The 13,106-nt window shown below is 41.1% G+C and overlaps 1 protein-coding gene across 2 annotated transcripts in view; it reads right to left on the reverse strand.

Moving 5' to 3' along the window:
• Positions 1-287: 287 nt before the first annotated feature.
• The window catches only part of PIGR (polymeric immunoglobulin receptor), a 28,528-nt gene continuing 15,709 nt past the window's right edge, over positions 288-13,106 (reverse strand). For both annotated transcript variants that reach the window (XM_082227189.1, XM_082227190.1), the window contains exons 2-11: positions 12,488-12,591; positions 10,870-11,208; positions 9,259-9,588; positions 7,242-7,565; positions 5,038-5,352; positions 4,140-4,275; positions 3,395-3,513; positions 2,431-2,559; positions 2,231-2,286; positions 288-1,511 (exon numbers count right to left, since the gene is read on the reverse strand). In XM_082227189.1, coding sequence (XP_082083315.1) covers positions 1,422-1,511; positions 2,231-2,286; positions 2,431-2,559; positions 3,395-3,513; positions 4,140-4,275; positions 5,038-5,352; positions 7,242-7,565; positions 9,259-9,588; positions 10,870-11,208; positions 12,488-12,545 — 1,896 coding nt within the window. In that variant the 5' untranslated portion in view covers positions 12,546-12,591 and the 3' untranslated portion in view covers positions 288-1,421. The remainder of the gene's footprint in view (positions 1,512-2,230; positions 2,287-2,430; positions 2,560-3,394; positions 3,514-4,139; positions 4,276-5,037; positions 5,353-7,241; positions 7,566-9,258; positions 9,589-10,869; positions 11,209-12,487; positions 12,592-13,106) is intronic.

Below are 13,106 nucleotides of genomic sequence, written 5' to 3' on the forward strand. Positions count from 1 at the left end.
TTTATTTTCCCCCCGCCCCCGACAGTGATTTGGTTCCTATTGAAATGGTCACAGATGAAAAATGATGAACAAAAGAGTGGTTACCAGATGCTCAACACTTGACTCCAGTTTGCTCTATCAAGTGTGTAACAGAACTATGTTGCATTTGCTATTCAGGGATGTCTCCTTGTTGTAAAATGTGAACACCTCATCCAGTAATGGATACCTATATCCAGATCTTGATAACGTGGTTCTCTCTCAAAATCATGAGTTCTCTCTCAAAATCAGCAACAAACTCAACTTCCAAATTCACATTCAGGATATTTTTTATGTCAGAACACACTGCTCAAAAACATTGCATACAAATAACTATAAAGTCACTGATTCCAGATGATTATAGACTACAGAGTCAGGCTCATAAACAAAAAAATAATCTTTTTATGTTTTGCGTTTACTGAATTAATTTTTAAGCGATTATTTTTCTCATTATCCAGAGTCCATCAATGGTGAAATCCAGCTGTTTGTTTTCGTATACAGATGGACACAACATTTGTATAAAGTTTCCAAATCAATACCTATTAGTTTAAAATGTTTCAGCATTTCACAAATATGATCAGGTACAGAATCATAGTTCCCGCCCCATCCTCCCCATCCCTTTGCTTCTATTCATGATTGCATGATTATGTATCCTAGTTTCATTTCTTTTCTGATTATTGCTTAATTTTGTTTTGTTTTACATTTTCTCAATAAAATTGAATGAAATGAAAATGTGGTGGAGTGGAAAGAGGGTGGGGGGCTTCCACACCATACATTTAAAGCACCATTGTACTATTTGAACAGTCATGAAGACTCATGGGAAATGCAGTTTGTTGAGGGTGCTGGGAAATGCAGCTCTGTAAGGTCAGCACCCATAACAAAATACAGTTTCCATGACTTTTAAAGTGGTATAATAGTGCTTTAAATGTTTCGTGTGGATGTGATGAGAGAAAGGAGATCAATCAGGCACAGATTTGTAGAGGATCAAATTCAACACCAGGCTTCATCCAGAAAATCCAGAGCTACAGCACCTCCAACAGTTGACTGTCCAGCTTGTGCTTGAGGACTTCCAGTGAGGGAAGAGTCCCACCACCCCTCTAGGCAATTGCTTCCATTGTTTAACTGCTCTTACCATCAGTACATTTCTCCTAAATCACAAAACTTTATTAATTTGATTTATATAACTTTGAAATGAAACTATTGACCCTTAAAGGAGTATATGTTGATCAAGAAATATTGTATAGTATGTGGCAAAACTGAGACAATTTGTGGAAATCTTAGTATCTCAGCATAGCTCGCTATTCACTTATTCTAATCATAGGCTGTTTTTAGTCATTTTTGCATAATTGGCTTCCACCAGTCTTCCAAAGCATTTGCAATCAAACTCTTCAGCCATCTGCAAAGCTCTATTGTTCCTGGTCTCTCCTTGCAGGGGTCTTGTTGCCTTCATTCAACAGGACTGTGGTATAAGCCATCTCAATTTCCTCCGTGGAGCCCTAAAAGAACAAACAGAAACCCCAGTACTATTTTAACTTGGTCCATGTGACAAAATGGCCGCTTCTTGAAAGAGAACTCCAGTTTGTGAGGCACTCAGAGATATCTTAGATGTCTGCGTCAAGGAAGCAGCTGCTCATGCGTAGGTTTTCATATGATTTGCACCCCTGCATGATCAGTAATGTGGAAGCCCGCATGCACACAGATTCTCACATGCTTCGCTCCTTTAGTGCAGGCATCCATACCAATGTGTGACCATCCAGAGGTGAAACCAGCAGCATTCCCAGCATTCCCTGGGGCACCCTTTCATGTGCTGCACACATGAAGGCAGCTAGTTTGATCTAACTAGTTTACTGCCTGCAACAGTCTATACCATTTTTCATCCATGATGGTTCACAAAGGGGCTAGCAAACTGAAACGTAAATTTAAACAACAGTTAATCTGAAACTACCATCAACAGACAACAAAAGAAAAGAAAGTAGACTTTTTTAAAAAAGGAAGAGAAATAACAAATTAAACTAATTGACGGTTTGTGCATCCTTCTAAAAGGAAGAGAAGGAGTGTGACAGTTTAGGGGGGAACTGCCCCCAAAGTCCTTGCTTAATACAATAACATGCAAAGAACACTAGAAGCTTTTAAAATGAGGTGTGTTTTTCCCCCTGCTTCGTAACTGGGATTACCAAGGGACTATTACAGTCCTGTTAATCTAGCTCGCTCTTACCCTCTTTGTCTTCTTTGGTTTACCAGTCTCCTTAGGACTGCCACTGGTTATATTCTCTGTAAAGAATGAGAGGTGTTAAGGGGCTGAATAGAAAGCTCTTCCAAGAATACACAACTTTCTTAAATGAATCACTATATTGCATTGTCTCTCCCCATTAACACCTAGTTGTAGCTAGAGTAAATGTTATACAAGTGTCTTACCATCCATGGTCCCTAATTGGGTCTCATTAGCATCTTCCATGCATACATTGTCCTTTGCTCCATACTGTCTCACATTCTCAAAATCTGTCATGCTGATGTTTGTCCTGTAGCTTCCAACTGAGACCAAATCTGTAGAAAGGAGAGGGGAAATGCAATGCAGTTCTTCAGCCACATAACGTGAACAAAAATCCATAATACTGTGGTAAATTGTGCATATAAATACATATGCTGGTGAAAATAATGCATTGTATCAGAAAAAAATGGTTTGCAAAAAATGTGTACTTTATGTAAAATTGCATATAAAAAACATACATAGTAGGAGAAATTTGCACAAAAATGCTGGTGGATTTCCATGAGGACTTTTTTTTTTTTTAAGGTAATTGATGTAGAAATGTGGATAACTGAACTTAAGATGGGGGGGGGGGGATGAGATGTGGAGAGAAGCCAAAATATTGAGACATATCCACCCATCTCAAATTCTGAAACAAGGTCCTCTTCATTCATTGCAGCTACAAAGAAAGCAAGCATAGGATTTCAGCCAGAGAAAATATTTGTGGGTCTCTCATCAGGCTAACAGGCAGAATTAGTGATTGTGCTGCTGTGCCACCCATGTGAATACTTCATACCAGGACCATTACACTCTTATTCTTAACCGTGATCCAGAAGACAAAAGGACGCCAGTATAGCTTCATAGAGTATATGAGCCTTCAAGTGCATCTGGGAATTCATGGCATGTGAGTTGTTTCTAACAGGAGTTGAGAGACAAAGAGAGATCCCAAGGCAACATGAACCCAAGGAAAACGTTTCTGAAGTTCACCTCGCTAAAGTTCACAATATATTGTTTGGGAAGTGATAATTCAAGTGCTCAAATTATAACAAAATTAAAATTATAACTCAAATTATAACAAAAAGTACATAAATTTACAATTATATTCCACACAGCCTAGAACTTGTATAGATTCACCTGAATGCTTGAAAACCTTGCGCTTCACAACAATACCAATTGCGACAAGAAGCAGAAACACAACTCCAAGGGGGACTAAAGTGGAGACCAGAACTGAGGAATTTTTGGTATCTTCATGGCTGAAAGAGAAGTTGAATTGGCATTGTAGTAACTTTAGAAAGCATAACCAGTGTATACAAATTTTAGGAAACAGATAAACTTGCCTAAATATTCTGTTGACATGATCAAGCGTTACTTATATTCTTACGATATTTTAAGGACTTCAGGTACATTCCCAGAATCTATTAGTATTAGGAGCAAACTTTACATGCTTATGGTAGCTCCATGAGTTTTTCAACATGGAAGAGCCCCAATCACACAGAAAGAGGGAGGGAGGTCTAATTTTGAAAGCAAAGGGACATGCAGGTGAGAAATAGAGGACCCTTCTCCTATCCTTCTGCTTCTCATTCCTCAGCTCAAGCCCTTTTCTCCAACAAGGAGAAAAATGTCTGGGGAGAAAAGCTGCAGGGAGGTAGATCACAGGAAGGGGGTGAAAACTGGCTCTGCACTCTTCCCCTGTGTGTTCTTTTTGTATTTCAAATTGGACTCTATTTTTACACAAAGGGGAGCAGGCCTGGCCCTCAGCAAGTGCCAACTGTCAGTTTATCTGATTGCTCAAAATGATAAATTCAGTAACAAAATGTGACTTGCTTCTTCTTATACAATGCACTCACACATCATCCTTAAGGCTTTTACAGTCGCTCACCTGTCTACTGGGCTTTCAACTCCAGTTGCCTCCTTAGCTTCATTTAAGGGAAGGCCCCTGCTTCTAGGGTTGACTTCAGGAATTATATCACTGGGTTCTTTGTCGGCACTGGAATCTTCTTTAGGGTTTTGAAACACTTTTTAAGCATGTTTGGGAAATTGGTATCAAGCAACATATAAGAAAACAAAAAGCAGAAAAGAAATAAAATAGTCAGTACCTTATGATAATGGTTGTATCTTGGCTTATTGCTTGCACACAGACCCCCTTCATTCCTGCCCTATTATTCACAATAAAACCAAGAAGGCTTTAATTAACTATAGTTTCTCGTTTTGTCCAAACAAAAGGTTTGCTATCATAGAAACGGATATTAAACCAGGTTATTAAATCAAGCCATGGTTTAACATCCTGGGTGATAGATTCCTGCTTTAGACAAAATGGGAAGCTGTTGTAAACTAACATTAATTATTGGCACAGGAAGGGCAAATGGCTCTGTGCAGAGGCTAAAAGAGCATGCATGCCTCAGTAATCCACAATAATCTGTTGTGTGGAAGTGCCTTTAAATGCTCCTGTGTTTAATTGTTGCCAATCTGTGTTACTTGCAGAATCAAATTATAGAAAAAGTATCTTCTGAATTGTTTAACTGAGTGGTTTAAAAATGAATTATGGCACTCTAGCAAACTAGGAGCATAGCTAAATCATGTCATCCATGAAAGGCAAAGACCCACAAGCATGAATCTGCTCCATAACTTGAGAGCGGACATCTTTAGATGCTCTTGAAGTACTCACTAATTATAATGTGTCAAGATTTGGAAGCAACCCATAATAGGCCTGGTAAAATGTGGACAGTACAGAATATGAAACCTACTGTGTTGTCCCTCTGATCAGAACTGAAGCTCACCTTCTTGCACTTCCAGATGCATTGCAGTTGTTTCTGCATAGTGACCTCCACGTCTGACTCCACACCAATACCATCCTTGATCTGTGCGTGACACTTGATCAAAATTCAGCGACAAAATTCTGTTGGTTGCATCACAGTTAACCACCAAGCCGTTTTCATTTTGGGTGGATAAGACGAGAGGTTCACATCCAGTATTCTTCCACTTGCACCAATACTTCTCATAATCAGCATATTCACATGAGTAAGAGCATGATAGTTTCAGTGGGGCACCGACAACAGCGTTGATCTCATTATCTATTACTAAATTGGGTTTCCCTGTTTCAAAAGCGGGAAAGCATTAGAAGTAAGTAGGCAATCAGTAAATCACTTTAAATCAAAGACAGAGAGCCTAATTTTAGCATTATTAAATGAAATAGCTGGTATACAATATATCACATCAAACGCCCCTAACTGGACCAGACCAGACCTTCCTAAGTAGATGAATATGTCATGTGACAAATAGAATGCATGAACTAGGCAATTATAGATAGTATTTGCTGCAGAAAACCCAAGTAGAATGTACTTTGGGTTTTTCCCTTTCAACGGAAAGATAAAGGGCATAGTAGGAATTGAAATGAAACCTCCAACCCTAGGTTTATAGGCCTATGAAGTGGCAGGGCCTGCTGGCTGATTATTAGGCTCAAGGGCAATGTATATGCCATACCTTTAAAGTTCCTTCAAAGCATGCACACTCCCCAAATAGGATCATGGGAATAGGAATTGTAGCTCTATAAAGGGTAAACTACTGTCCCGAGGATTCTGCACAGGGGGAAATGTGTTTTTAATAGGCTTCAAATATATGATGTATAGATAGTGGTGGAGCAAGCCGATCGAGCGCCTGGGGTGGTGCACATGCCCCGCACCCAGGGGCGGGGCTAGCCAACTGTGGGATGGGGCCAGCCGCCCGCAGGGTGGGGCGACCTGGGACAGGACGCTCCATGGGGCCTCCAAAGAGTCTGTCTGCCTCCTCCCACTCAGCCACCCTACAGCTGAGGGGGAGGTGGCAGGCAGACCATTTGGGGCAGTGCAGAGCTCCCAGGAGAGACGCGTGGCTAGGGCACGCTGCAGTCCCCGCGCTGAGTGCCGCCCGGCATTTTTTAACACACACCCCTTAGTAGTGAGACCCAGGGCGGCCCACCCCCACCGCACCCCCTTCCTCTGCCCCTGTGTGTAGACAGCCTATTTTAGCTTCTTAAGAAATTAGCAGATGGAATTAACAAGCTATCTAGTGGAATGGCTGCACTGGGTACACATTTCCTGTAAAAGAAAGATGTGGAAGAGGAGTACAACAATGGCAGTTCTGGACAAGCAGTTATCAGAGCAGTCCTATCTCTTCAAGGAGGTAAACAGCAACAATAAAACCAGGAAGTAGAGTTAGTGATTAAATAGCATATCCTTGCCTTATTTTCTTTAGCAGAATCCGCAAAGAATTGATATTCTGAATGTACCCTAATAAGGATGTGTAGACAGCCAGATCCGGAAACAAGTTTGTCTGAAACTAGTTGCAGTGATTCTAAACAACTGACTATTATCTAGCAAGAGCAAATCTCTTTCAGTCCCATTCATCTCAATGTTAGAATTAAGTTGGTCTCTCTTACTGAAATTAATGGGAATTAAATTAGACATTTAATATGCACTTTTTCTTAGTGTAAACAACCATTGTGAGAATAATCCGACAAGGATCAAGACCCCAGTGGGTTGGGAAGGACAGTCTAACCCATCCCACCCGCTGCAATTTATCCATCTACCCACCTCCCACACTCTATGTAGGATTTCCACTGCAAGAAAGTTCCCATTATCACTAATGCAAATGGGGGAGGGGTGTTTTCACTGGGGTCTCAGGGAAGAAGTTACATTCTTCTTCCCAAACCCTACCTATCATTGAACCAATCCTGCTCTCTCCCCAAGTGAATATTGCCCTTTTTTTACAACCAAAAACAAGACTGGATATTTTATGTGATAATGCATTTCATGTCATATCCAGCTTGCTCCTGTCTGGATTATTCTCATTATCTGCAACAAAGTCCCTTTGAAAAACAAGTATAATATTTAGGACTGATTCTATTTGATCCTGCTGTGCTGTATCAGCTTAGGCTCTGCAACACTGAACAAAAGAGGTATATAGTTCTGCTGAGAAGCACATTAGAAGAAACATGGTCTTTTACCTTCTACAATCTTCAGCTCTGTTGCTGACCTTCTTTCCTCTTTTCCATCTACTACACACCAGTAGAACCCTGCATCCTTCTCATTCAGTTGGTTCAACAGGATGGTGAATGTTCCATTACTTGGGTTATCATGCATCACTATTCTTCCCTCATAGGAATCCATCACATACCCAAAGTCATTTATTAATGGAAGGCACCTGTTTTTTTCTAACTTGCACCACTGTTTGCGTGTATAATTCTCTTTTGGATCATAATGGCATTCAACAGACACTGATCCACCTTGGACTCCTCTTGCTACAAGTTGTCCTTTGGGCACCAAAGTACCTGGAGAAAGAGAAGGCATGAAATTATATTGTTGCTGTTGTTGTTAATTTCATTTCTATACCCCTTTAAGGGGAGGAAATCTTCAAGCAGTTTACATTAAAATATTAGATAAAACAATATAGAATAAAACATTATGGAATAAAGTCAAGTGTACATTCAAAGTAATATCATTAACGGGAAACTGAAATATTATCTTACTGATTTCAAAATAAAACATTACAAAACTGGTCAACTACAGAAGCCACATTTAACAACATTTAGCATACTAATAACACCATGCTCCAAATCCCCACATGATAGCTCCGAATGGTTTCATAGAGATGGTGTAATATAGTAGACAGAATGGACCCTTGTGGGATCCCACAGCCCAAAAGCCATGGAGCCAAGAAACATTCTCCTAGTACTGTACTACCACTGCAGATAGGAGTAGAACCACTGTAATACAATTCTTACTTCCTTGAGTTGCTCCAGATGAACTCCATAGACAGTGGTATTAGAAGCCACAGAGATGTCAAAGAAACCAACAGGATCACATTTCCCACTGTTTCGGTGCTGAAACTGAGTTTGAAACTGGACTGGAATGTATCTAAATAATCTGCTTCTAAACAAGATGAATTTTAACAGGGAGAAATGTAAAGTATTGCACTTGGGCAAAAAAAATGAGAGGCACAAATACAAGATGGGTGACACCTGGCTTGAGAGCAGTACATGTGAAAAGGATCTAGGAGTCTTGGTTGACCACAAACTTGACATGAGCCAAAAGTGTGACGCGGCAGCTAAAAAAGCCAATGCAATTCTGGGCTGCATCAATAGGAGTATAGCATCTAGATCAAGGGAAGTAATAGTGCCACTGTATTCTGCTCTGGTCAGACCTCACCTGGAGTACTGTGTCCAGTTCTGGGCACCACAATTCAAGAAGGACACTGACAAACTGGAACGTGTCCAGAGGAGGGCAACCAAAATGGTCAAAGGCCTGGAAACGATGCCTTATGAGGAACGGCTAAGGGAGCTGGGCATGTTTAGCCTGGAGAAGAGGAGGTTAAGGGGGGATATGATAGCCATGTTCAAATATATAAAAGGATGTCACATAGAGGAGGGAGAAAGGTTGTTTTCTGCTGCTCCGGAGAAGCGGACACGGAGCAATGGATCCAAACTACAAGAAAGAAGATTCCACCTAAACATTAGGAAGAACTTCCTGACAGTAAGAGCTGTTCGACAGTGGAATTTGCTGTCAAGGAGTGTGGTGGAGTCTCCTACTTTGGAGGTCTTTAAGCAGAGGCTTGACAACCATATGTCAGGAGTGCTCTGATGGTGTTTCCTGCTTGGCAGGGGGTTGGACTCGATGGCCCTTGTGGTCTCTTCCAACTCTATGATTCTATGATTCTATGATTCTATGATTCCAGACATACCCGTAGCTAGCTGGCAACTACCTTCTCAATCACCTTGCCCAGTAAAGGAATATTAGAGACTGGATCGTAGTTTTCTAAAACCTCTGGATCCAGAGAGGACCTCTTCAAGAGGGGCCTCCTTCAAGACAGTGGGCATAACGTCCTCCCACAGTGAGACATTGTCCACTCCCTAGAGCCATCCAGTCAATTCCCTCCTACTAGATTTTATCAGACATGATAGGCAAGGATTAAGAGGGCACATTGTTTGCATTTAGGACTGCAAAAACTTCCAGCCCATTACCCACCTTCATAGACATGTATATCCAGTTCCTTGGATTCTCCCCCTGCCCCATAGATCCCAGCTCCACAGAGATATGACCCTGAATCTTTCTTCTTTAACTGGGTCATAAAGATACTGAATGATCCAGGAGTCCCGAGAAAGGTCAGCAAAACTCTTCCTTCGTAGGCTGGGTCAATTTTTCCATACGAGTCAATAACAGTGTAGCAATCATTCTTTGACATCTTGCACAGGTACTTCCGAGCACTTGCATATTGCGCACCCAAGTCACAGTTCATAGTCACTGATCCATGCTGCTCAACATAAATGAGTTGAGCTTCATCCGGAACTGTTGAATCTATAGTAAGGAGACATAGCTTTACCAATTCTCCATCTTCCATTCTACAATCTTACGTTGTTCTGCACTGCACTATGTATTGCACCATGGTTCTACATCTTATGACTTCCTAGATTTCTTCCATTAGCTCCCCCCCCAAAAAAAAAGTAATTAAACAGTTGGATACTTCAAGGACTTTCTCCCTCCCCATCTACAACTGTTCATGTCAAGAAGTGACACAGTTGCGTGTGTAGGTCCCCAGGCCACCCCTCAAATAACTTCACACATAACACGTAATTTAGTTTTGGTTTTTGGGCACTATTTTGGCCACAACTTTATTAAAATACAAAATCAGTGAGTGGTTGTTTAGACATTGGTTATGACTATCTGTCCCCCCGCCTGGGACAGAACTGACATCCTGAGGTCCGATTGGTAGCCAGTAGAAGGGAAAGTCAAACTTGGGGGTCATTTGAGCTAAGCGTCGGACCCACACCGCTCACCCCAGCAGCTCCCCGAAAGCTTGCCGACCCTGGTCTTATGACAAGGATTCCCATGACAGGGATTGGGCGGCCCTGGTCCCATGACAGGGATTGGACGAAATCGTGGCAAGTCCCAGGATTCCTTTAACAGAATTCCCTTCAGCGCAATAGGAGGGGCAGGCACAGCCTATCCTGACCCCTCCACCACCAGCATATTATAACCAATGCCTAACCACAACCTTACAAGTTGTGACAAATTGCTGAGTAGTAGGCAAAAACCAAATGGCACAGCCAATCACCAAATGGCAAAATTCCTACTAGGCCCCTGCGCCAAGGCAGACGACCCCATGACAGGCAAAGCAAGGTCAACCAGAAAAGAGGGCGGGCGGGCAAAGAGAAAGAGAAACCAGAGTGCACCAATATTTAAAGACTATGGTCCCACCCACCCAATTTGCAACATACAATTTGCCCCAGCAACCCGGTTATCCAATCACAATGCCAGGCAACAACTATTAACCTGCCTGGCAACAAGAGGCCTGGCCCGGTGGCCCACACCGCAACACGTGCTCTCATTTATTGGAGAACACGCTTTACCACTATGTCCCCCCCCCTTCCCACTCACTTGCATTCCCATCCACAGCTCATATGTATTCAGAATTTGTTTGTCCCAGAATAAAACAATAAAACAATAAGATTATTTAGTTACGCAAAGGATGAAGCAGGAAAAAGCGGAAACTAAAAATCTCATCTTCCAATAAACCATAGATAGTTGGATATTTGTAGCTTGCTTCTGACAGAAAATAAAGTAGCATTATATATTTACCTTCGGAAACATCCAGCTTCACTCTGAAAGACAGTCCATTGTCATTTAGTGAAACACCACATTTGTACATCCCCATGTCTCCTCTTCTAAGCTCTGATATTAATATAGTGAATATGCCATTCTCTGGAAAGTCTGTTATTAAGGCTCTGCCTCTGAACTCTCTGGAGACATAGCCATTGCTAGAAATGATGGTTGAACATTGCCGTGTTGATTCCTTGCACCAGTACTTCCTGCTGTGTCTATTCACACTAGTGGGAGGGTAAAAGCATTTCACAGTCACTGAGCCTCCAAGCAACCCAGTCACCTGCCGCGGTCCAAATATGGGACTTGAAGTTAACACTGAAAAGGGAAACAAACAGTGCACATCACTAGCTGCCACGGCATCACTAAAATAAAAACTGAAATTATGGAGAGTGTCAACTACAAGCCTTAAATAAGATTGAGCCTCTGCCATATGCAGATTGTGTGATCTGCTGACCAATGAAACTTAAATCCCATTCTGCCCTGCCCCGACACCTTATATGTTGCATATCTGTAGCTTCTCCCCAAACAGGTTGAGGATCCTGCGTTTTTGTAAGTAATAATAAATTACATAAGCATACTAAAAACTGTTTTAATGCTACAATACCATATTGGTGCATCCCAAATGCTTGGGAAAGCAAGCATGTCATACCCGCCAACATTTTTCCGATGAAAATAGGGACATCCTAAGGAAAAGCAGGGCATTCTGGGATCAAATCCAAAACTGGGATGGCTTCTGTAAATCCAGGACTGTCCCTGGAAAATAGGGACCCTTGGAAGGTCTGAAATGTCTTTGTCTGGTGCTGAAATTGGTGCTATGCAGGCCTTCGTAGAGAGAGCCTTCCGTAAACAGGGAGCCACTACAGAGAAGACTCTCCTCACTATCCTCCAGACCTTTCTGAGAGGTGGCATGCACAGAAGGGTCTATGATCTCAGGATCTCTGCAGATTTCTATGAGGGAAAGCAGCCCTTTAGGGAAAGTGGTTAAATTGAATGCTAGGGGTATAATCCCATTTATACAGATTTCTTATTTTGGATTTGATTAAACACCTTGCATTCTAAAAGTTCTTCCAACATTACAGGTTTGTTGTGTTGCAAACAGAAAGGACAGCTGGACAGTATCAAATGCCTTTACAGCACCTCACTTTCATCTATATAATAACCATCTATAAAGCCTGCCTCTGCTTTTTAGGCTGAGCAACATATTCCTGAGGAAGGCCACTTCTTCGCAGTTTACACTTTAGAAACATCAACATATGATTAGAAAAGCCAGGGCATCACCCAAGTTATCAGAATTTTTTTAAAAAATAAGCAGAATTAATTTTAGTACCATCTGGAACAAACACTAAAATATACAGGTACATATCCCAATCAAAGTTAGGCATATTTATGTTCTATGAATTTAAATCACTCCATTAAGATTCATGGGACTTATATGTACTGGGATTTGCAAGATCATTCCTTAAGTACTGTATTTGTTTCTTCATAAGTGCCTGTTGGTTAAACTATATCAAGGGGTACAAATGTTTTGGGCTACTGCCCTATGAAGATGTATAAATTGTGTTCTTAATATCCTGGTGGTTGGTTAAATACTCACGGCTTGCAGATTCAGCTTGGACAAAGGCCAACAAAAAGATGAAGGCCAGGACGGCCATTTTACTCAAGGGTCCTAAACCTGAGATCCCAGGTTTCTCATACAAACTGAAATTCAAAAAGAAACGATTACATCTGTAAATAGGCAACATCTAAGATAGGGATTGTGTGTGTGTGTGTTAAACAGGCTTCAATAGTACATCAACTAAATAATCCTGCATAGAATCTTAAATTAAAACATAAAAAAATAAGAATCATTAGCAATGTTCAGCCTGGCATTGTGAATATCGCTTGATCCGGGTAATGAATTTGAGATAATTTCCCCATAACATTGTGTTATTTAGCTAAGAGAAACTGTGAGCTCGAAGAAACATCCTCAAAATTCATTGCATACAGTAATATTTATACTACTTGACTAACCAGTTCATTTATTAAAGGTTAGAGAGGTTGAAAGTTGTAAATAACTTTTAGAAGTTCAAAGGATTTATGAACTACATAGATTTGACTGTGTGATGAAATTCTAAAATGATGCACTGGAGGGCAGTCACAATGTACAGATGTGTCCTGCAACATACACCAAAGATCAGAAAACACTCTTGCCACTGTTTTAATAGGACCTAATC

Source organism: Podarcis vaucheri (assembly GCF_965113315.1).
Source record: "Podarcis vaucheri genome assembly, chromosome: 6".
Taxonomy (NCBI): domain Eukaryota; kingdom Metazoa; phylum Chordata; class Lepidosauria; order Squamata; family Lacertidae; genus Podarcis; species Podarcis vaucheri.